Genomic DNA, 22606 nt, shown 5'->3' on the forward strand with positions numbered 1-22606 from the left:
GACTAATCACCATTGGTACAGGCAGTCAAGTTTAACCTGTGAAGTCAGGTTAAACTTGATAAGCTGTTGTTGGTATCACAGATTCATTAAGAAGTTTTATTGCAGTGAGGGCTTAGTTTTCTTATGAGAAGAGGACACACATGGGAAAGAAAATGCAGTCTCTGTGTCATGGCTATAACAACTAAATTTCCTGTCTACAGTCCTCCTGAACTAGAAGTGAGGTTTGTCAAGGTGTGGTGGGTTGACTTTGGCTGGACATTAGGTGGCCACCTAAGCTGCTCTATCACTACCGTCCTCAGAAGACAGGGCTGGGGAAAAAATAAGATGGTCATGGGTCAAAATTAATCAAAAGCAAAGGCTGTGTGCAGAAGAAAAGGCAAACAAAATATTTATCCCCTAGTTCCCACCAGCAGGTGATATTCAGCCCACTTTCAAAGGTGTAGGGCTTCAGAAAACAAACATCATAACATACAGAACTCTGTTCCCACCCCAATCTCCCATTCTCTTAGCTTTTATTCCTGAGCAGACATCACATGGTTTGGAATATCCATTTGGCCAGCCTGGGACAGCTGTCCTGTCTCTGTCCCCTCCCAAAACCTTATCCATGCCCCAGCTTACTGGTGAGGGGGAGAATGCTGAGGAGACAGCACTGATGCTGTGGGAGTGCTGCTCAGCAGTAGCCAATACACTGAGGTGTTACCAACACCTTTGCAGCTGCCAATGCAAAGCACAGCTCTGTGAGGGCTGCTGAGGGAAAAAAATTCTCTGCATCTCAGCCAGACCCAAGGAAAGCCAGAGATAATATTTGTTCACACCACTGTAACAGAACTGCAGCATGATCCCTCACAGGTTAAAATTCAGAAATGGTAGAAATATTCAGTTCAAATTTCTTGAATTTGTCTTCAAAACCTCCACAGTCTGCTGCCACGACTCAATCATTTAAAATATATTTGAAGGAAATAATAGAATAAATGTTTCAGTGCAGTAAACATGAACTTTCTGATTGATATAGCATCTCATGGCATGATCTTAGAACAGTTGAGAGGGCACTGCAAACAACAAACCTTTTAATTATTCTGCCACTGTTTGGGGTTAAGGAAAGCCTATGTTTCATGCAAACGTTGTTATTCTTTGCATTTTGCCTCCCAGCACCTGCAACAAAAGGCAGTGGAACTGCACGGACAATCCCTGCAAGGGAACCTGCACTGTGTATGGAAATGGGCATTATATGAGCTTTGATGGGGAGAAGTTTGATTTCCTGGGAGACTGTGACTATATCCTAGCTCAGGTATCAATTTATTTTCAATTTCCCATCCATATGCTTTTCACAGCCCACAGTGTAGGCTTCAGTCTGGGTAATTAAAAGGCATTCCCATACAAAATAGCCAAACTAATGCGCACAGCCTACTCCCCTCCTCTTGCACCTAGAGCTGATAGAATGAGATTTTCCAAACAAAACAAAGCAAATTGACTCTCAGAAGTGACACAAGAGGGCACTGTGTGATCCCAAAAGATTAACTCCTTGGTTGGACTGCCCTTTCCTGAAGGCATTCCAGCATTTTCAAGGGAAAGGAAAATGTGGTGTTGAAAAGCGTTTCTATCAGCCATCCAAGACTGACATTATTTTTGTCGTGATGGAAGCATGCAGAGATTAACGTGTGAGCCTCATATATAATAATTGCAGGTAATGAGATAGCACTCAGTGAGACATTTTGTCATCCCCAAATTACAGTTGGTTTTGCTAATTTTAAGAAAAATATATTTTTAACTTTTTGGACTGTTGCTATGACATGTTCATTTCCCTACTTAGTTTTTCTTTTTGAAAATCCTGGTCAAAGATGCATCTGCCACCAGGTCATCTTCCACCAGATTCTTCCAAAATTCTATACTTTCAGTAAATAAAAAAGTCAGATCAGAGTATCATTCATTTAGAGCTCCTGAAAATGCTTATGACTTGTCTAGTTGCCTGACAAGATCTAATAGAATGTTATCTGTTTTTCTAAGGATTTTTGCCCTAATAACATGGATGCTGGCACCTTCCGGATTGTGATTCAGAACAACGCCTGTGGGAAGTCACGCTCCATCTGCTCCCTAAAGATCACACTGATTTTTGAGGTTTGTCTAGTACTAGTTATAACCAAGGAGCTGTACTCTTGATTTTGTAGTAATTACTGTATCATTCTCTTATATTCCACCTCAGTTGCTGCTAATAAAAGTACCTATGGAAGTCAAACAGCCAGCAAACTAAGGCAGGGAAGTTGGGAAAGGCTTAGGTATTTGATTTTAACAGGGATTTAACACTTCTGTGGACAAAGGGAAAGATGCAAGGAGTCAACAACACTCTATGAATGTGCATTTGTGTGTGTGTGTGTGTGTTTGTTTGCATTTGTGACAGTAGGCTCTGTGCATTTGTGACTGTGGCTCACCTATCTACCAAGACAGAGTGTGAAGATGACAGAAAAATAAGACAAAGAATGAGAGACAGAGTGCCAGTGCTGTTGCACTAAGTTTTCTATTTGTTTTCCTTCCATGCAACTTATCTGTTCCTTTGTAGAACAGTGAAATAAGGCTCTTGGAAGGAAGAATTCAGGAGATAGCCACTGATCCAGGAGCTGAGAAAAATTACAAAGTGGACCTCAGAGGAGGTTATATTGTAATTGAAACAAATCAAGGGATGAACTTCATGTGGGACCAAAAGACTACTGTTGTTGTTCACGTGGCACCATCTTTCCAGGTAAGTAGGGGGTGGACTGGGAGTTATGATTTCAAAGTCAGAATTATGCATCCAGAACTGGAGCCCCAATTTTTCCAGGGCTTGGAAAAAAGGCTTGGAAAAAGTTTAGTTTAGTGGACAAGAAGTAACAGCAAGCAGGCCATATCTTGTGTTTTATTGCACTGTTCAGTCAGTATAAAATACTCCAGAATATCTGGGGCTAGAAGTATTGGTAACACATTGGGAGTGTTAGATCACTTGAAGTGCAACTTTTTCTAAGCCATTTTTTTTGCTTTCTGTTTAGAAATTTGCACCTATTTTGCCTTTACAGGTTCTATAGTTTATTTCTGGCAAAGAGTGGGCTGCACTCAAAATAACGAAAGCATTAACTGTGTCTACACATATTACACAGGGAAAAGTCTGTGGTCTTTGTGGGGACTTTGATGGCCGATCAAGAAATGACTTCACAACCAGAGGGCAGTCCATGGAGATGAGCATCCAGGAGTTTGGAAACAGCTGGAAAATAACAAGCACCTGCTCAAATATAAACATGACAGACCTGTGTGCAGATCAGCCTTTCAAGTCTGCCCTGGGACAGAAGCACTGCAGCATCATTAAGAGTAACATCTTTGAAGCCTGTCACAGCAAGGTAATCCTGTTCTCTCATCCTCAGTAGTTTCACACTAGATATTTGTTGCTGGTTTGCAGCATTTTTGCGGCATATTTTTAGTATTGAAGCTACTACACATAGTACTTGGCTACCTCTACCAAAACCTCATTTCACAGCTATACCAATTAAAATCTTTTGCACAGTGTTGAGGAAGAAGCAGGGCGTATTTTGAACAAGTAAAGATAAAGAGGATAATAGTTGGCCACCAGAAGTAGAAAGTTAGGTATCTGTAAAATGTAGAGATAAGTTAGTCTAGGACTGTTTGTATGGTGATCCTTGGGAAGTTCATTCAAGTTATCTAAAGAGACTAATTATTTGGTTTATTTCAGTCACAAATTGAATTAGTTTAAACAGAAACAAGGCTACTCTTCTTAATTAGAATGTCTATACAAAGCTTCAGTGCACTTTAATAACAAATTTTAAAAACAAACTTGGCTTAATTTCCTTTCTTAGTTTATGTTGGCAATGGTTAAAAAACAGAAGACATGAAGTTTAGTGGAAATAGGATTTCCTTTCATACTCAATCACTGTCTCTCAGTTGAACAGTGCACACACCATGTAGTTATGCTAAGACAAAACAGGGTAGTTCAGTCCTGCAGAAATCACACTGGGAAGGCATTTTAAGTGTAAGTGGCAGCATTACACATATGAGAATAGGAATATTTGGAGCCCAATTCTACCAGGCAGGTGAAAATAGAAAACTCCCTGTTATAAAATATCATGGCTCCTTCATGACAATCCCATTCTGTCAGAAACCATGTGCATGACAGAAATTCAGAGCCCTTTCCCTCATTAAAGCACAGTGCAGCAGACACAGCTGTGGTGACAGCTCTGTTGGTGTTCTGACAGGTGAACCCAATTCCATATTATGAATCTTGTGTGTCTGACTTCTGTGGCTGTGACAGTGTGGGAGACTGTGAGTGCTTTTGTACCTCAGTCGCTGCTTACTCGAGGAGCTGCAGCAGAGCTGGTGTCTGTATCAACTGGAGAACCCCTGCCATTTGCCGTAAGTACTGGAGAAAATGACACAGGAAGAGTGCCCCTTGTGCTCAGGCACACGGGATATAGAATAACAGAACACCTATGCTGCTATGCATCTGTGACTGAACAAGCTCTTTTTATCATGTTTATCTTATTAAAATCTTTTAAACCAGATTTTAAAATAGTCCCTGCCCAGTTTCTGAGACCTAAATGCTTTTATTCTTCTGTTCCAGCTGTGTTCTGCGATTATTACAATCCACCTGACAAACATGAGTGGTTCTATAAACCCTGTGGAGCCCCTTGTCTAAGGACCTGCAGGAACCCACAAGGGAAATGTGGGAACTTGCTGTACAGTTTAGAAGGTAATTCTTCCTTGACTTTAATGCAGTATATGGGAGTCACGGGTATTAGTCTGGTTTCAAATGTCTGAAGCATCAAGGTGACTGAAAGGTTATTCCATCTGTCCCAAAAGCTCATTGACCATGCCTTGCTAATTCCCTGTGTGATGGTGCCATTCATAGCATCGTTTCCCTGCTGCCTTTAAATATATGAAGAGATAAAACACCATTCAATATAAATTTGTATAGAATAATTATCTATTGACAAATGTAGTAAACTAAAACTTTGGGGAGAGAGGTAAAAAGAGCACTTGGAAAAATAATTGGTAGTAAAAAGAACATTCATACTGGAATCACATTCATTTGGGGATCAAATCTATATTTGATAGAGGTATTTATGTGCTTTTGAGTGCCTATGTAACTCAGACTAAAAATACTTTGTTTAATTTTCTAGGCTGTTACCCAGAGTGTAGTCCTGACAAGCCGTATTTTGATGAGGAGAGCAGGGAGTGTGTCTCCCTCCCCAACTGCACTTCATGGTATGTCAGTTGATGGTGAGAAGGGTAGAATAGGACTTGAAAGGACAAACTAGGAGATGTTTTGTTAATGTTTATTGGCAGTGGCAATTACCATTAAATCCAGGATAGGTTTTTTGTAAAAGTAGGTACAGTTACAGACAGTTATTCCATATACAAATTAATTTCAATAAAACAATTCTTTTTTACTCTTTCTCTTCAGTGATCCTGAAGAGAAACTATGTGCTGAAGACTCCAAAGGTAACTTTTCACCACACTCACCATGCACTGAGTGATGGCAGGACTGCAACAACCCAACATCTCATGTTACTGCAAACATAATGGTAATAGAAGGCCAGACAGGTAGTTTAATATGTGGGTGCAAAGCAGCACAGATATACTTTGATAAGAAAAATGCAGCCTTTGCCCTCAAGAACTGTGTAAAGGATAATCATGAGGAGGAAGGAGACTGGTGTGATATGCAGGATTTATCTTATGCAGGTTAATACCACTTTTTCACTTTTCCACTTCCTTGGTAGCCAGTGAAAACAGATTGTAATCTGTAGCAGGCCATTCATGGTACCTCTTTTAATAAGTACTTTTACAACAGGGCAAATCTTGTAGAAGTGCTGTTTCCTGACCGTTCATTTAATAAAATAAACTAAGATAGCTATTTTATCAGATAAATGCTTGTGTGCCTAAAGGATGCATTTGGTTAAGGTGCAGTATCAGTTCATTCCCATATCTCGGAGAAAGCACATCCCAAAACACAGGATGACCCAGTAAATAACACATTTGCAGTTTAGCTGATTTTGTTACAGTAATAGATACACTTCTTCTTTGGTTCTCACATGTACAGTCTCCAAAATCTGGAGAGCTCCTCATATATTTAAATGAAATTGTGTATCACTGCATGCTCCTCATTTGTGGATGGAAATGGCTGTGCAAGACCTCCTGAGCCAGTGTTTTGTCACTCAGAAAGGCAATAACCCCAGTCACATTCCCTGCCCGGAGAGAGTTCTCCTGTGCTCCATGCTGAGTTAGGCCATTCTCAGTTCTCATGCTTTTACCAACCAGTAATTCCTCCATGCAAGCTGACTCCAAGAAACACCAGGAACCAGAAAAATCCAACACACTTTAAATGAGATAGACTCGCAGTGCAGGTCCTCAAATAGAAACTAAGAAAGCTTCTTAGACAGGTAATTAATGTTTGATGTTGTGAACTTCAGAAGGGTAAATGCAGAGTTTGGTTTGCTTTTCACTTGTATTTATATTGCAAATGTCCTCTGTTGCCATGACATTTTCTCTTTTGGTGCCTCAGTTTGCCTGTGCTGCTACAATGGGAAGACCTACACCTTAAATGAAACTGTGTACAGCCACGTGAATGGGACCACGTGTGGTGAAGCTGCCTGTGGCCCTAATGGACAGATCATTAAAACCCTTACCCCCTGCAGAACTCCACCTACACCAGCACAAGGTACTAGATTGATAAGGGGCTTGGTGGTGATTCTGTAGAAGTCCACAACGGTAGTGAGATTTATCCATCCTGGAAAAAGATTCCTGCAGCATGTCTAGGATAACAGCAGAATTTAAGACTGTTGAAGTTTCAAAACTGAGGGATCAGAGCTTGTGGATCTGGTGGTGAGGACCAAAAGTGCAATCTTATAGATTCTTGCTGACCTTACTGTCAGTGAGGTTAAGAGAGAATAGAAAGGTTCAGCAATTTCTTATACAACTTTTACAATAATCTTGAGCATATCACAGTAGACACTCTGGTGTCATTAGTCTCAATATATCATACTTCTAAATCTTTTTTTTTCTCCTTCTTATCACCCATAACACGTTCTGTTTTTTATTGTACTGTTTTCTGCATTGGAATAAGTGAGTCTTATATGGGTCACTGGAATATGAAAATAAAGCTTCCTGGCAGTTAATTCCCGTTCAAAAGACATTTTCCAGCATGAATGGAATGTGAAAAATCAGAAAATTTCTTTATCTCTTTTTCTTAAAAGATATAAAGAAAAATTGGGAATTTGCCACATGATTTTTACAAATAAAAACAAGTGGCTAAAAAAATAATATATATATGTATATATATATCATACTGGTAGTAAATTATACAAGGGCAACAAAGAAAATGAAATGTTAGCTTCTCTGCTCATGTGAATGGAAGAGCTAAATACTTGATGGTGAACCCATGTGTTTGGTATTTACTGAAAATGTTAAAAAATTGAATAAGTACAGTGGAGTAATATCTAGTAAAGGCAGGATTATTGAAAGCAGACTAGGTAGGTGTAGTAAGTATACTTACTATGTAGGTGGCATAGTAAAATGTCTACATGATCTATCTCTATTTAAACCAACAGTTTCTTTGAATGAAAGCACTAAAAATCCAAATGGAGTGCCACTGGAAATCACCACTCCAAAGTCAGGTGAAGTACTGCAGGACTAGAAACATTAAATTGAAATGAATAAATGACACAAGAAGGGATGTTTATTGTATTCTGTATTGGAAAAAAAAAAAACCAAACCTAGATGTGGGAGGGTGTGTGTGTAGTATTACAGCACGATACTGTTTAATAGAGGGAGTGTTTATAAATACAGAGGATGGTTTCCATGTGGATGTGTACAGAATGTAGTGGGGGTAAAAAAAAGATTTTTTTTTTTGTAGTTGTAGAGAATGTAAGAGATATTGTAGGGCTTGAAAGTTGAGTAGTAGAGGATTTAAATAGTAATTTATTTGATTTCCTGCAGAACCACATATGCAATATGTAACATCTGCACCTCCCTCATCAGAGGTAGCCACTCCCTGCTTCTGCAATGACAATGGACAATTGATAAAAATGGGTGAGAAACCAAGCAATTTTTTTTTTGCACCACTGACATGGAAAGATGTACTGACAGATAAAAGTGCTTCAGCAAGTGCTCATTCTGCCTGTCGCAGTTAGAAGTTGTTACATCTTTGAACTGTAGCTAACACCTTCAGAAGTACAGCTCTCCCATATCCAATAACTCTGTTCTGGTTTGAATACCCCTTGTGTAAGGAAACTTACAGCAGTTGCTCATGTGAGCAGAGCCCTGAATCCCAAACAGCTGAGGATGAGCTTGTAACTGACAATAATATTCCAAAAGCAGGGGAGGAAAGACTCTTCTTCATCTGTTAGTAGCTCCTGCTTCACTTACCTCCTGGTGTTTGTGAAGAGCAGTTGCACTTGGTGATCTACTCAGTATTGGCTCTTCTTGTACTCATTTTCAATTCCTTCCAATGTACCTAAGAGCAGAATTTCAGATTAGGCCTTGTGGCCCTCCCTCAGTCTTTGCCATTTGGATGAATTGCTGTCCAGTTCAGCCACTAAATCCCAGGAGCTGCAGACAGACAGTGCCCTGAGCATGGCTGTTGGGTACAGATAGTTAAATGCAGGGCTGAGAATGCAGCCTCAGGCTAACACCTGGGTTTTGCCCTTGCAGGTGAAAACGTTTCTCTGCCAGTGAATGTATCAGGTCGTTGTGCTTACTCTGTCTGCAATAAATCATGTCAGATGGAATTAATTTGGGCAGAGTGTAAAACTGGTCATGCTGAGACCCTCAAGATCTGTGATCCACGTTCTAAAACCTGTCCACCAACACCTGCTCCTGGTGTAACAAACCAAGTTCTTGCTCCCACAAGGACTTCTGTCAGTGACTGTCTTGCACTCATTCCTCCCAGAAAGGTGAGAGACTCTGAAGATGTGTTTCATCATTCCACTATTCATGCATTGCCTGCAGCCAAGGTTTGGTGTTCTCCTCTGATGCTGGTATCCAGCACTACAGCTGGACTGTATGTGTGGCTGAATGAGATGATTTAGAAGTAAGCCAGAAACCCCTCACTGAAAGAGTAAGTTGAAGATTCTTCTGTTCACCTGAAACACCTAAATTATTGTATGTGAGCAGAGCTACCTAAGCTGAACAAAGATTAGGAAGACACATCTGGCACTGTCCTACCACCAGAAGTTATCAGGACCCTAACATATATACCAAAAAAAGTAGATATCAAGGCTCTCTTTAATCCTATGTGGTTCATATTGCCTGGTTTCCAGAGCCAGAGTAGACACCAAATTTTGCCATGCTAGACAATTAACTGAATGGAATGTAGTTGCTGTGTGTAATTTTAAAGATTTTGTGACATTACTTTGTTATTTGCCTCTTTTTTTTTTTTTTTCAATTAATCAATAGTTTAATGAAACATGGAATTTTGGAAACTGCCATACTGCCACTTGCCTGGGAGAAGGAAACAATATCAAATTGTCTGTCATGACTTGCCCACCTCAGCAACTGAAACTCTGCGTCAATGGTTTCCCAATCACAAAACACTCCGATGAAACCGGTTGCTGTGAAGTCTCTGAATGTCAGTGTAAGTGCCAGGAGAATTCCTGAAATTTATATTATGTTCAGCTGGGCCTCAAAAAAGAAAAGTCTGTCGGATCAATACCTTTATTATGTTCATATTAATTCAGTAGGATACAATGGAACAGAAATCCCATCTGAAATCTTGGCTGTTAAAAGCAGATGTCTTTGCTAGAGTAATTTTTCTTTATTAAACTGGATATTTTGTCTCTGACTGGAAGTGAGTAAAAAGGTGAAATCCAGCTTGTACTTACAGGTAGCTCAGAAGTCAAACTTGAAGCCTGTCATTTTGTCTTCTAGGTATTTGCAGTGGTTGGGGAAATGAGCATTATGTGACTTTTGATGGAGCATATTACCATTTTAAAGAAAACTGCACCTATGTCCTTGTGAAATCAATTCACCCTGACTCTCACAACTTCTGGATTCACATAGACAACTACTACTGTGCTGCCACCGGTGGAGCAATTTGTTCCATGTCCCTCATCATTTTTTACTCCAACTCTGTTGTTATTCTGACACAAGCAATGGAACATGGAAAAGAAACAAACTTGGTAAAGTATTGTGTTTAAATGAATTCTCAAAATTATTTGGCTGTAGTTATGTTACTGTACTGCCAAATGTCCTGTGATGACAAAGGATTAAGTTTGTAAAATATGGAATGGGTAAGAAATGCAATTGCTTTGCTTCTCTCTCTTTTTTGCTTGGTATCAATAGAATCTGTATATTCTAAAAATCTGGGAAATTATGACAGAACTGAAAATTATGGTTTTCATCTGATACGAGTATTCAAATATAAATTGCAACATATTAAAAAGGAATATTAGACAACTGCTTAAATGACTGCCTTTGAAAGACATCATTTGGTGCACCTAAGGTCTGAATTTGTCCTGCTCTGCTTTCCAGTTGCACTAATCATATTCCTTACTCATTGAAGAAGCGTTCATAAAAACCTTTTGTTTCTTTTCTTTTAGATTTTGTTTGATGATAAGAAAGTTGTTCCAGACATTTTTAAGAATGGTATCAGGATAACCAGTTCTGGCCTTTATGCCATAATTGAAATACCCGAATTAAAGGTGTACATCTCCTATAGTCGACTTGCATTTTACATAAAACTTCCTTTCAGCAAGTTTCATAACAATACCATGGGACTTTGTGGTGAGTATCCTCATCAGCTGATAAAAATTAGTGCTCTGAATTGTCTTCCTTCTATCTTTCATTCTCTTGTAAAATCTCTAAATGCTTGTAACTTCATTATTTCTCACAAATGTGAGAAATATCCAGGACCCCACATGCTGCTCTCTTCACACAAGGAGGACAATTTCCCCCCAGATTTTATCTAAAAGCAGCTTCATCAGCATCAGCTGCCCTTGAACTGTCATTTTTATATTGCTGCCAGGTACCTGCAGCAACCAGAAGACTGATGATGCTATGAAGAGGAATGGTGAGGTTGTCAAGTCCTTCAAAGAGATGGCATTAGACTGGAAAGTTCCATACCCTACCAACAGATACTGTAACCCTGGTGTCTCACGGCCATCAAAGGCTGAGTACCATCAGCATTGTGTGCCTTCTAATCTGTGTAAAATCATCTGGTAAGACAACTCCCAAAAGTATCAGAAAAATAAGGCCACAGGGTAATTTCGTTCTTCACTAAATGGCTTGGGTGAACTGATTCTAGGATATGAAGAAAATACCAAGTCTTGCATACCTTGTGAAACTGAGCAGTGAACTGATGCGTATGTTCTTGAGCTTGGCAGATATTTTTCCGCTGCATCAGCAAAATCAGGCCTCTCTTAATAGTGTCTGCTGCTTGGCACTCCCTCTGCCTGTCACTTCTGGAGAGGCCAAGTGGGAATTAGCTATAATTCAGTATCTGAAAGCTCTGAATGATATGAAATACAGTCAGAATATAGTAAGCAAACATATGTGTCTGTTTTTAAAATAATTTAAAGCAGGTTTTAAAATAATTTAAAGCAAAAATAATTTCGTGGTTTAAAGCAGGATTTTCAAACATGCTAGCATAAAAACGTCAGTGTATAGACTTATAGCTATGAACTGTGCAGGAGCCTTTGCAGGTAGCAATCCAACATAATATTGTTTCCTTTCAAAGCATTGTAAAGAATGGCAGGTAAATCTCATTCTTTATTAAGCTCTGGGGATGTATTGCCTATGAGAACAATTTGTAGTTGTACCTCGAGGCTTTGCCTGGAGCAGGGGGGATGGTTTGGCTCTGAGTTGAATTCTTCCTTGGAAGTAGCTCAAGGTTTTTCTCCTTGCTTTGCGAAGGACCCTGACGGAGTGCCACGGCGTGGTGCCCCCCCAGCCCTACTACGAGGCGTGTGTGGCCAGCGGGTGCTCGGAGGAGCACCCCGGCACCGAGTGCCAGAGCATGCAGACCTACGCGGCGCTGTGCGGGCTCCACGGGGTCTGCGCGGACTGGAGGAGGCTGGCGAGCGGGCACTGCGGTGAGCCTGGGAACGGGCCGTGAGTTCACGTGGAAAACACCCCCTGCGGTGAAGCAAGTCAGGTCCGCTCTGTCCTCCCCTGCTGCTCTGGACCTGAGAAAGCAGGAACAAACCAAAGAGGTTTTCCCAGCCCAGTCCTGGAGCAAAACAAGGGGGAACCAGGCCCGCGGTGTCTCCTGCGTAGCTGAGCCGAGCAGCTCTGCGTGTTCCCGCAGCTCGGGCGCTAGATGGCAACGCACCGCTTCTCTCTGCGTGCTTTGCCCGCTCGGGCCGCCCTGAATCAGGGCGAGCACTGCTGCTCCTGTCGCTTGCACCTCGCCGGCCCCATCGGCCCCTCTTGCTGGAGCTGCAGGGTCCCCTTGCCGGGCTGTGCGGACCCGGGAGGTTGCTGCGGTAGCTGGGCGCTTTGTCCCTTCGTGTCCCTGCATCGAAGGGTGCACCTGGGTCTGGGGTTTTTAACTCGTGTGTTGCAATGCTCCACAGAGGCCAGCTGTCCTGGGGATCAGGTGTACAAGCCATGCGGGGAACCAAAAAGAAACACTTGCTTCAGCAGGTGGGTAATTTCCCATAAGGCGTTTTTCAAGTCCATAATGTGAAGACTACTTGGGAATTTGAAGTTCACATTCCCTTGGGATTTAGGTGTCTTGATGGCCCTGGGCTACGTTTTTACCTCTCATTCATTCTCATTTATATTCTGATTGTGCAGAGGAGTCGTTATGGGCACCCTTCCTTCCCAAAATAGCACATCAGTGTTTGTTGAAGGATGCTACTGTCCTGATGGAAAAATTCTGCTGAATGATCATGATGGCATTTGTGTGTCTGTTTGTGGTAAGAAATGGTGTAAATGGTACCATGGGAAGTAGGGGTAAGAGCCTGACTAGAAGTGCATATTAAGAGGGTTGTTTTGGGTACAGAGGAAATGGGGGAGACCTTGTTACTGACCCTTTCTGGTGAAGCTGGAAGCATTCCAGATTGAAAGTTTCTGCCTGCTCTTATATGCAAAAGATGCAACTTTCAAAAGAATAAAGAATAGCATGTTTAAGATGTTTTTGTGTTTACAACCTGTGACTTTTCACTCTGAATTTCTCTTTCTCTTGGTGGCTGTTTCTCAGATTTCAATACCTTCCTTCTGTTCCTGTTTTTCTGCTTTTGTTGTTTTCCCTGATGGAGTTACTTGCCTTTAAAGTAACATCTAATTCATTTTATAGGTTGCACTGCACAAGATGGGTCAGTGAAACAGGTAAGAGAAAGGAAAATACTGTCTTTATAGTTTATCTGTGTTCTATGACCTTCTGCAAAAATGACTGCATAAGTTGTTTCTTTTAATTCTAAGCTTAAAAACCAGTGAACTGCAATGACATCAGGAGAAAATCAGAAGATTTTATTGACTCCAGAACTTGTTTAATCACTTGAAGTACAGAAACAGAAAGAGCAGTTTGTGGGAATCAGTTTCCTGGTAGAGCTATCAGGCTTTCTTCCTGGAAACACCTAAACCTGCAAAGGAAGATGGCAAATAATGACATTTTTTCTTACTCTTCCCTTCTTCTCCCTCTGGGATTTGAATTGCAATTTTCCTACACAATAAATTTGGTCAACTCAGTCCTACACTGGCTTGCAGCAGGCTTTCATTGATATAATGCTTCCAGGCTTTGCTCTCTGAACTGCTATTCCTCTTGTTTTTTATAGCCTAGAGAGGCTTGGGAACATGACTGCCAATACTGTACTTGTGATGAAGCGACCTTGAACATCTCTTGTTTCCCCCGTCCTTGTGCTAAATCTCCACCTATCAACTGCACAAAAGAAGGCTTTGTACGCAAAATAAAACCGCGTCTGGAAGACCCCTGCTGCACAGAGACAGTCTGTGGTGAGTAGATCCTTCACTTGCCATAATACGACAACCTTTGCCTTCATCAGTGATCCTAAAGTGAGATGTGGTGCTCCACAGGTAGCAGATTAAAATAAGCACACTGGAGTGGTCATTTCTTCCATCTACATGCCAGGTACTCTTGCTAGCAGAAAAAAACTCCTCCAGTCCAGCTTATACTCTAAATTAGTGCCATGAGCTGACAGATATTTACACTGGAAAATCTCTTGTGGATCATTTGGACTAGCAGGTGCTCCACAGGATCCTTTGGCTCTTGTCCTTCTGAGATGAGAGGGTGATCCTTCCACAGAGATTCGTCCAGTAAGAGAGGATGTATTCATCTTCCAGGCTTTCCTAAGGCTTCCTGTGGAGGTTCCTAGAATACGTTTGCCCTCAGCTTTGCATTTGCACCCTCCCAGTCCCACATGTCCACCACAGCACAGGAGCAGCCTGCTCCTAAACGTGGCTATTCCCAGTATCTATACCAAGATGCAGGACAGAGAATCCTGGCAATAGTAATAGGATGGTTTTTTCAAGCTCTGTCCACACGTAACACTGCTGGATGGGATGCTTTGGCTCACTTTGTCTCTGCTGTCTATTGCAGAATGTGATATAAAAACCTGCATTATCAACAAAACAGGATGTGACTTAGGTTTCCAGCCAGTGGTTGCTATATCCGAGGATGGTTGTTGCCCTATCTTCTCCTGTAGTAAGTACCTTGTTTCCTTAAGATGTTTTATTTATTCTTTGAAGTGTTTGATTTTTCTAAATGAGTTAACATCATGGCAGAAGCCTCTTCCCTTCCCTCTCAGCCTTTACAATTGGGCTATTATTTTTTTTTTAAATTATAATAGCTGGTTCAGGTTCTCTGTATTGAGTATTCAGGGAGTGTAAGCTATTGACCACATACTGAATGATGGTTAAACTGAACCCATCCAGAAGCTCTGCTGCCAAATTATATTTCCAGATTCACACACATTAGCCCATTAGCTTTGTTACCAGCACGGTGGTTAACAATAAAGAAAAGGTCAAGTAATTACAAGTATGGGTAAAAAAACCACAAGGCAAATAGATTTTACCTTATGGAGAATACCAGGGTATAGAATTATCCCCACTTGATGCATAACATCTAAGCAGATGTTACATGTGGGCTTCTGAATACCAAATAGCAACCATAGTTGCTTTTTCCCCCCCTCTTGTGTTCAGCTCTGCTTTTTGACTTCTCTAAATCGCTCACAATTCAGAGATGAGTACAGAAACTGCATCATTCTTAGCACAACCTTTTCATTTTTTTTCCTTACAGTACCAAAAGGTGTATGTGTTTCTGAAGGAGTTGAATTTAAGGTAGGTCTTCTTCCAGACACTTCTTCCTACAAGTTAATGTTGCCTGAGTCAGAATTATCTGAAGTTCTTGTTTTCAACACTCATACAGAAAGCAGGATTAGAATGGCTTGTAATTCTTCCCTGCCACTAGTTTCCCTCCCAACACCAAGCAATCTGTGATTCTGGGGTAGGTTATTCAATAGGTAATGCTAGAGACCAGTAACTTGCTTACTAAAAGAGATCTTGCCTATGCTTTAGAGTCAATGGGTCAGAACTGTGATTGAACACACATTTTAAATCTCATTGAATGTTGTAAGAGTATTGCCAATTTTGGTCAATCTGACCAAAAACAGATGCTTGGAATTTATGAGAACTCATTTAACACCATTGATACACTTGGGAGTGTCAGCCTTGTCTTCATTTTGTGATACCAGTGGTGAAGTTTTAGAGATCTGGATGAGTATTCATTTCAGGAAATTCTTCCAAAAATGAACCTCATAAGCATTCGTTTTTTCTATAGGCCAGGGGGATGTTTATTTCAGAACACTCTGAATTCTTGTCATGGTTTTCTCTCTCCCCTGTATTTCCAGCCAGGGGCAATGGTGCCTAAAAGCTCTTGTGAGAACTGTGTGTGTACAGATGAGCAGGATCCTGTGACACATACCAACCGTATCCAGTGCCTTCCAGTGCAATGCCAAACCACCTGTCAGCAGGTCAGCACCTCCTTGACCACAATGGCTGTTCATTTGAAACAGGGACAGTGTAACTGCTTTATCTGTGCAACACTGCAGGATAGACTCTTCAATTAATTGTTTTGTAAAGTCCCTTTTAGGGTGCTGTTATTTTTGCTCCTGCAAATTTAAGAGGTCACCCTTGGAAAAGTGCCCTGAGGGAAAATGTTTGCAAACCTGTTAAGGTCTGACTGCTGAAAGATGTTTGTGTCATTCTGTTCATGTTGTCCATTGTCAGCTCATAAATGAAGATTGTGAGGAAACTGCACAGTGGTTTATATGTTTCCAGACACTTTCACTTGTGGTTGGGGAATACTCAATTACTTCTCAGTACTTGTGAGAATTAGCACTCAAGTTGTTCAATCTGTTACTGAATATAAGTAGGGTAGTTGCTTTTCCATTCATGCCCAGATAAGGACAGATGTACCACCAATGTTAAAAATGGACAAAACCTTTCATTATGCTTTTTCCTGAAGCCAACCACACCCACAGCTACCAGAAGACCAATGCATACCTAAAACACGGGGAGAAAATCTTCACATGTCTGACAGCAATAGTTCTTGTAGATAATGATATCAGACCAAGCAATGGTGGCAGATTTTGCAAGTAATCATGTGCTAAATTAATTTATTTGACCTCTTTTGTGTGTTAGTCTGAAGAGAAGAATAGTCAATGACGGGGTCTTCCTGGCAACTGAAGTACCCAGAAGTCATTATTCAGTAAGGCAGAAAAATTACCAGCTTTGATTGTCAGGCTTAATGTGGTTCCAACAGATTTCAAAAGACAATAAAATTGAAACCAGAAGGCTGGCTCATTTCCTCTGCCATCTTCAGTGTAGCTTTGATCGAAAGATGCTTCAGCAACAAGACACAAATTAACATGGATAAATGGAAACTTTATTCCCACAGGGTTTTCGCTATGTGGAAGAGAAGGGTCAGTGCTGCAGCCAGTGCCAGCAAGTGGCATGTGTGGCAAATTTTCCATTTGGCAATGTGACCATCGAGGTAAGCACTCCCTTGCTCTGCACACAAGGCTGAACTATCAAAAAGACCTTAGCATTTTTGCAACCAGTGTCATGCATTTCAAGCCTGGGAGGACCTCAAGGAGATGTACAAATGTCTGTGTTTCCAAAGTGAATGTAGATGTTTATACAGCTGTTCCCTGCTGTGTGCATCTCACAGGCACTAACATGTTGACAATTATATTCTCTGGCAGGAATGGAAATCATGTTACCTCCACTTCTCTTGACATGAAATAGCAAGAAAGAATTTAGAAGGGATGGTGACATGGTGTAATACTGCTCTTGCAGAGATACATGTGCTGGCTTCACATCACACTGCTCCCGTCTGAAGCAGTTGCATTATCTTGCCCTGAAGATACAGGGATGCAGTGTGAGCAAGCTGATATGGCTGTGCTGCCACTGGTTCTGAATTTGCTGAGGCAGAAATCAAGTGACACAGCTGCTGTAGTGTTGTGTGACTTGGTAACACACCCAGCTAATACATCATGTCTTGTGAATGTAGTGTTGTGAAGGCAGGAGCTGAGACTTTAAAGGATGGGCTTGATGATCCCACCCTCAATGACACTATGGCTTGGTTTTTTCCACCCTTAATGATGCTATGATTCCATGATTCTAGCTTTTTTTGGTTTTATTACAGCCTGCTACTCCTGTGTATGGTTAATGATGCTGTTTGAGCTAGTGACTTGTCTTACATGCAATTGCTTCTCTGAGAGCTCTTGTGTTCTGCATATTTTCTATTTCATCCTTTTATTCCTTGATAATTTATCTTACAAACTAGATTTTTCTGTTCCAATATATAGTTTTTATCTCTGCATGAGGAGGCTTTGCAGTTATCCATTAATCTCTATTGCAAGGACATTTTTTTCTGTTTCACTCCTTTTCATTTTCTCCCATCGATTAAAAAAGAAAACTGTTGAAATAATTTGAAAGAGTTATTTTTCTTTTATGTATATTTTAGCCCACAAACATTAGCACACCTACCTTCTGGCATTTCTGTTAATACCTTTATGCTCATTCTGGCAATCTTTCATTCTTTCCCCCTGGGAGGCCACAGAAGTGATTTTGCATAGACTGATAGTGGGTGAACTTGGTACATAATTTGTAGATGTGAGTTGCAGACATCTCAGCCCTTTCAGAGTGAAATGAGCAACCCAGTCTCTACCAGTTCACTGACTTTATTACTGTTTCAGTTTTCTAATTTATTGCTATACTCCATTGGCTTGTTTTTTTGTTTGTTTTTGTTTGCTAGCTTGTTTTTTATTTTGTTTTTAGATTTAATTTTCTAAAGTATTTTATATTTATATTTTATATTTATATTTATATTTAATTTTTTTCTGTTTTTATCAGGTTGGAAAGAGTTATAAAGATCCGTATGACAACTGTACTCAGTACACATGCACTGAATCAGCAGGCCAGTTTTCCTTGACTAGTACAATAAAGGTCTGCCTACCATTTGAAGAAGCAAACTGTGTGCCAGTAAGTATTTCACAGCCAGAAAAAGACTTCTGTAATGAGCCCTGATCCTGGCCTGGGAGTTATATTTGCTGTTTTGAATGAGTATTTCCTGATCTTTCCTTGTTTGAAGGAAATGTGCTTTTCCAGTCCTGGGTCCCATGGAAATAAGCCAAAAATATTTGCAAACAAGCCCACACCATTTATGTTGTTGTGGGATAAACATTAGAACTTGAAAGAAAAGGGTATTGGAGCAGTAGCAAGGAAGGATTTTTCATCACTTGAGAAACATCAGTGTTGTAAACCACAATTGAACAAATGGTAACTCACCATGGATCCTTGGAGAACTGATGAACAAAGGGTCTTCTGATATGTGGTGTCCCATTATGTGAGGAAATGGAACATGAATGAGCAAGGGGTAATATTCATACCCAGGCTTTCAGCTATTGGTGGTTTCCAGTAACTTTCAGTAGCATTTTGGGACTTCACAGCAGATCAAAGCAGGGACTAGGACAGCCATATACTTGCATTAACTCTGGGGTAGGCTCTGCCCAGGCCAGGCTGTTCAGTTCCAGGGCAGCTGTCAGTCTCTGTCTCTGGCTGGGGTTTTGATGCTGGTTTCAATAGGACCTAAATAGGATCGGCATGTATTACAGGGCATCTTACCTGGCTTGTGAGAGGATATATAGTTCTAAGAAAATTCTCTCCCTTCCTTGCTGGATAATTTGGTTTGGTTTGGGCTTTTTAAGCAGCTTTATACATAATTGGTACACAAATAGTTCTGATGAGGAATTTGTATAGATTAGAGATGAGGGACTGTAACTGAACTCTTGTCATTGCTACTGTCTGCTTAGCACTGCATGCATCTGAACTGACTGTTCTGGTTACTTTCAATACAGGGGACAGTTGAGGTGTCTTCAGATGGCTGTTGTAAGACATGTGAGTGCATTAAATCACTGCTTCTCTATTCCAGTACTGTTTGGTCCTTCCCTGATTGTAGCCCTGTTTCTGCATGGGCTGAGAGCCTGCACATTACATAAACTGAAAGACAGTTTTCCAGCAGCAGAACTGTCTTATACCTCACAGCCAAGACTAAAAATCTGCCTTATTCTTCCAATGGCAACACTAAATTTTTTTATCTCCTTTTCTGTGTTTTTAAATAACTGAAATACTGTTAGCTTGAACTATACTCCTGATAGGAAAACTTGCAGAAAATATTCTCTGTGTTCTTGCATCTGCAAATTGCATAGAAACAAAGTTTTGGGGTTTTTTTTCTGTAGCATCCACTCAGAAATCCTAGGTTGTTATTAAGCCACAAGTGTAATTTATAGCCATATTAGAAAAACTGAAACCCTTCGTGTCTCCTTTAGGTCTTGATTCAACGGTATCTTTACATGCTAAAGCTAGTTCACAAATGGAAAAAGACATTGACCCATGTGTAGCCATGATATTATGAAAAATCCTTTGCTAGGATTTTTCCCTCCTGGGAAGCTGAGGAGCCTCAGGAGAGAAATGTAAACAATAACTGTCTGCTGCTGTGGAATGCAACAGGTGCATCTGTGATTGGTCCATGTGGATTGTTTTCCATTGATGACCAATCACAGCCACCTGTGCCAAGGCTGTGAGCAGTCGTAGGGTTTTGTTATGCATTCTATTCTATTCTTGTTCTTTGTAGCCTTCTGATCTCTCTGTTCTCTCCGTTCTTTTAGTATAGTTTTAATATAGTATTTTAGTATAATATTGAACATAATAAATCAGCCTTCTGAAATGGAGGCAAGCCTTGTGTCTCCACACACAGAGAGTTCGTCACAACACCCATGTGGAGTAATTTTGCTGAATTTATGCCTCTTTGCACTCTCATTTGTGGTTTTGGTTGCATTTGACACAGTGCATTTGAACTGTGAGAAATTTTACTAGGATGAATTGTCCTTGGTTTACTAGCAGATACCTTTCAAAACATTTGTTCCCCAGTCTGAAGAAGTATTCTTCTGCCCAGGTATTGACCTACCACACAAATGCAAACGCAATGTGAAGGAGCAGTACATCATCCATGGCAACTGCAAGTCAGCTGCTCCTGTCCCAGTGCCCTTTTGTGAAGGGATGTGCAGTACCTACTCTGTGTAAGTAGGAATCTTTCTCTGTCCTCCTCTGTGGCTTGTCTTCCTGGGTTCTTGGGCTGCTGCTGTTTGTCTCGTTCCTGCTGTTTGAAAGGACCCAGTTGGGAAACTGGTTGTGCAGAAGAAAAGTCATTAGCAATGGCTTCAGTGTTACAGAGTGCCTTATCTTAGTCAGGAAAATAGATCCCCTGGGAAAGACGTCAGCTACATTTATTAAACATGCTCTTAAACATGTCCTTGTATGGTTTTTGAACAGCTGTAGGAGGCTTTCCTGCCTTTTGTTCTCTGCATGAATTGCTCCTTTCTGTCTTGCTAGAATGGGCCTAATCCAAAATCCACTGTTGTTACTGGGATTTTCCCCACTGGTGTCAAAGGATCTGGCCCTGCATGGCCAATAGCATCCTGAGGAAAGGCTGTTATGAATAAGCAGAAAAATAGATAGGAAATTTTGCTCCTTAGTAGTACGTGCATTTGGAGCAGCAAATACAGATGAGTTTAGGATGATAATAGGCAGCAGACTGATACGAAAAATCTCATTTCTGTAGGTATTCTTTGGAGGCCAGTGAAATGGAACACAAATGCACTTGCTGCCATGAAAAAAGAAGTCACAAAGTGAAGGTGGAACTGGTTTGCTTGGACCATAAAACAGTCCAGTTCACATATGTGTACATAGATGAATGTGGATGTGTGGAAACAAAATGCCCAAAGAAGATAACATGAGTATAAACTAAAGGAAACATTTCATCTCCCATTTAATCCTTCCCTAGCAAGTGAGTAGTTTAGAAAACAGCTGTGAGTAACCTTCAAATGACCATAGTAGCGCTTCTTCTTTCTGATATTATATGCAGTTATGGAAATTAGCTAAGATTTTACTCTAAATGTTTGTAGAATAAACTGCATTTCAAAGAGGACTTGTTCTCCTTTTTCAGTGATGCTGCTAATGTGGGAAAGTGGCTGATGTCTTTAATCTCACCCTGATGTATAAATCAAGGTTATTACAAGACACTCTAGAGACAACTGATGCCTTTCAAAAGTCCTGCCTGAAGAAAGTGCACATTTTTAAACCATAACCACATGTATTTAATTTCCCTTAGAAGTGAAACAACAATCACTTCCACAGCTGCAGTTCAGGCAGAGGCAGGACTTGGCTCAGGGCCACATTTCTGTTCTTCTCTCCAGTGGTCCCAAATCTACCTTGGCTGTGACTTTGGGTCACTGGAGGAAGTCCACGTGTTTTTTTTCCTTCCTCACAGTGAGCCTTCCTCCTATATCAAGAGTGTAAAAACATGGATCTTACATATACACTGCAAAACGAATATATTTGCACCCTTATTGGGAGTCCTTATCTCACTGGGGGTTTTTATTGTTTGCCAGCATCAAGCTCTGATCTGTTTGTTAGTTCGGTCTCACTACTGGTTACATGACTATGATTTGTATTACAAATAATTGATTCCCAGCTAGCATGCCCAGTGGTACTGGTGACAGTATTTCATGTGGACAGGTATCAAGATCCAACAATACCTTGAGAGTGCACAAGGAAGGCAGATAGTTCTGTTATTTGAGCAATTTGTCTTTTGTGACCCAAAAGAGAACTGAAGACTGTGACTTTCTTAGTGTTCTGAGCCTGCTGTTTGAGAATTGTTTTGCAGGGAATGCTTTTGAACTGACCAAGTAGATATGATATTCATTATACTTTAGCTTTCCATTTTTAAATTGTTGCAGCTCTTGAGCCCCAAGGAATCTTTAATTTTCTTATTTTTCACAATAAATCCTGTCAGCAGATGCCAGGTTTCTTTGATGTGTACTGTTTCATCATGGTGTTACTGATCTTACAATTATGGGGATCCTTGACATTGCTTGATTATAAGTTATAGGAACCTCCAAATAATTCACTTAACTCTCTGTGCAATGCAGCTCCCTTGGAAGGCACAATTGCTTCACTGAGGCTTATGTACAAATTTCACATTAGTCCAGAAAACTGTTTTTACTGATACAAATCAAGCACGCAAATGCTTTTGCAATGCAAAGAACAGCAC

At 40.6% G+C, this 22606-nt stretch overlaps 1 protein-coding gene across 1 annotated transcript in view; it reads left to right on the top strand.

The window, feature by feature from the left end:
• The window catches only part of LOC121337378 (mucin-5B), a 41873-nt gene extending 20394 nt beyond the window's left edge, over positions 1-21479 (top strand). The window contains exons 20-47 of the mRNA XM_041407453.1: positions 1150-1288; positions 2005-2115; positions 2555-2734; positions 3126-3362; positions 4233-4389; positions 4598-4726; positions 5157-5241; positions 5441-5478; positions 6539-6694; positions 7972-8064; positions 8686-8927; positions 9430-9607; positions 9901-10151; positions 10572-10755; positions 10997-11189; positions 11884-12062; positions 12546-12615; positions 12769-12890; positions 13271-13302; positions 13749-13926; positions 14531-14635; positions 15230-15270; positions 15840-15962; positions 16889-16984; positions 18349-18477; positions 19353-19392; positions 20450-20573; positions 21116-21479. Coding sequence (XP_041263387.1) covers positions 1150-1288; positions 2005-2115; positions 2555-2734; positions 3126-3362; positions 4233-4389; positions 4598-4726; positions 5157-5241; positions 5441-5478; positions 6539-6694; positions 7972-8064; positions 8686-8927; positions 9430-9607; positions 9901-10151; positions 10572-10755; positions 10997-11189; positions 11884-12062; positions 12546-12615; positions 12769-12890; positions 13271-13302; positions 13749-13926; positions 14531-14635; positions 15230-15270; positions 15840-15962; positions 16889-16984; positions 18349-18477; positions 19353-19392; positions 20450-20573; positions 21116-21290 — 3787 coding nt within the window. The 3' untranslated portion in view covers positions 21291-21479. The remainder of the gene's footprint in view (positions 1-1149; positions 1289-2004; positions 2116-2554; positions 2735-3125; positions 3363-4232; positions 4390-4597; positions 4727-5156; positions 5242-5440; positions 5479-6538; positions 6695-7971; positions 8065-8685; positions 8928-9429; positions 9608-9900; positions 10152-10571; positions 10756-10996; positions 11190-11883; positions 12063-12545; positions 12616-12768; positions 12891-13270; positions 13303-13748; positions 13927-14530; positions 14636-15229; positions 15271-15839; positions 15963-16888; positions 16985-18348; positions 18478-19352; positions 19393-20449; positions 20574-21115) is intronic.
• Positions 21480-22606: the final 1127 nt, after the last annotated feature.

The sequence above is a fragment of the Onychostruthus taczanowskii genome, unplaced genomic scaffold (genome assembly GCF_017590055.1).
Source record: "Onychostruthus taczanowskii isolate IOZ18803 unplaced genomic scaffold, ASM1759005v1 scaffold264, whole genome shotgun sequence".
Classification (NCBI taxonomy): domain Eukaryota; kingdom Metazoa; phylum Chordata; class Aves; order Passeriformes; family Passeridae; genus Onychostruthus; species Onychostruthus taczanowskii.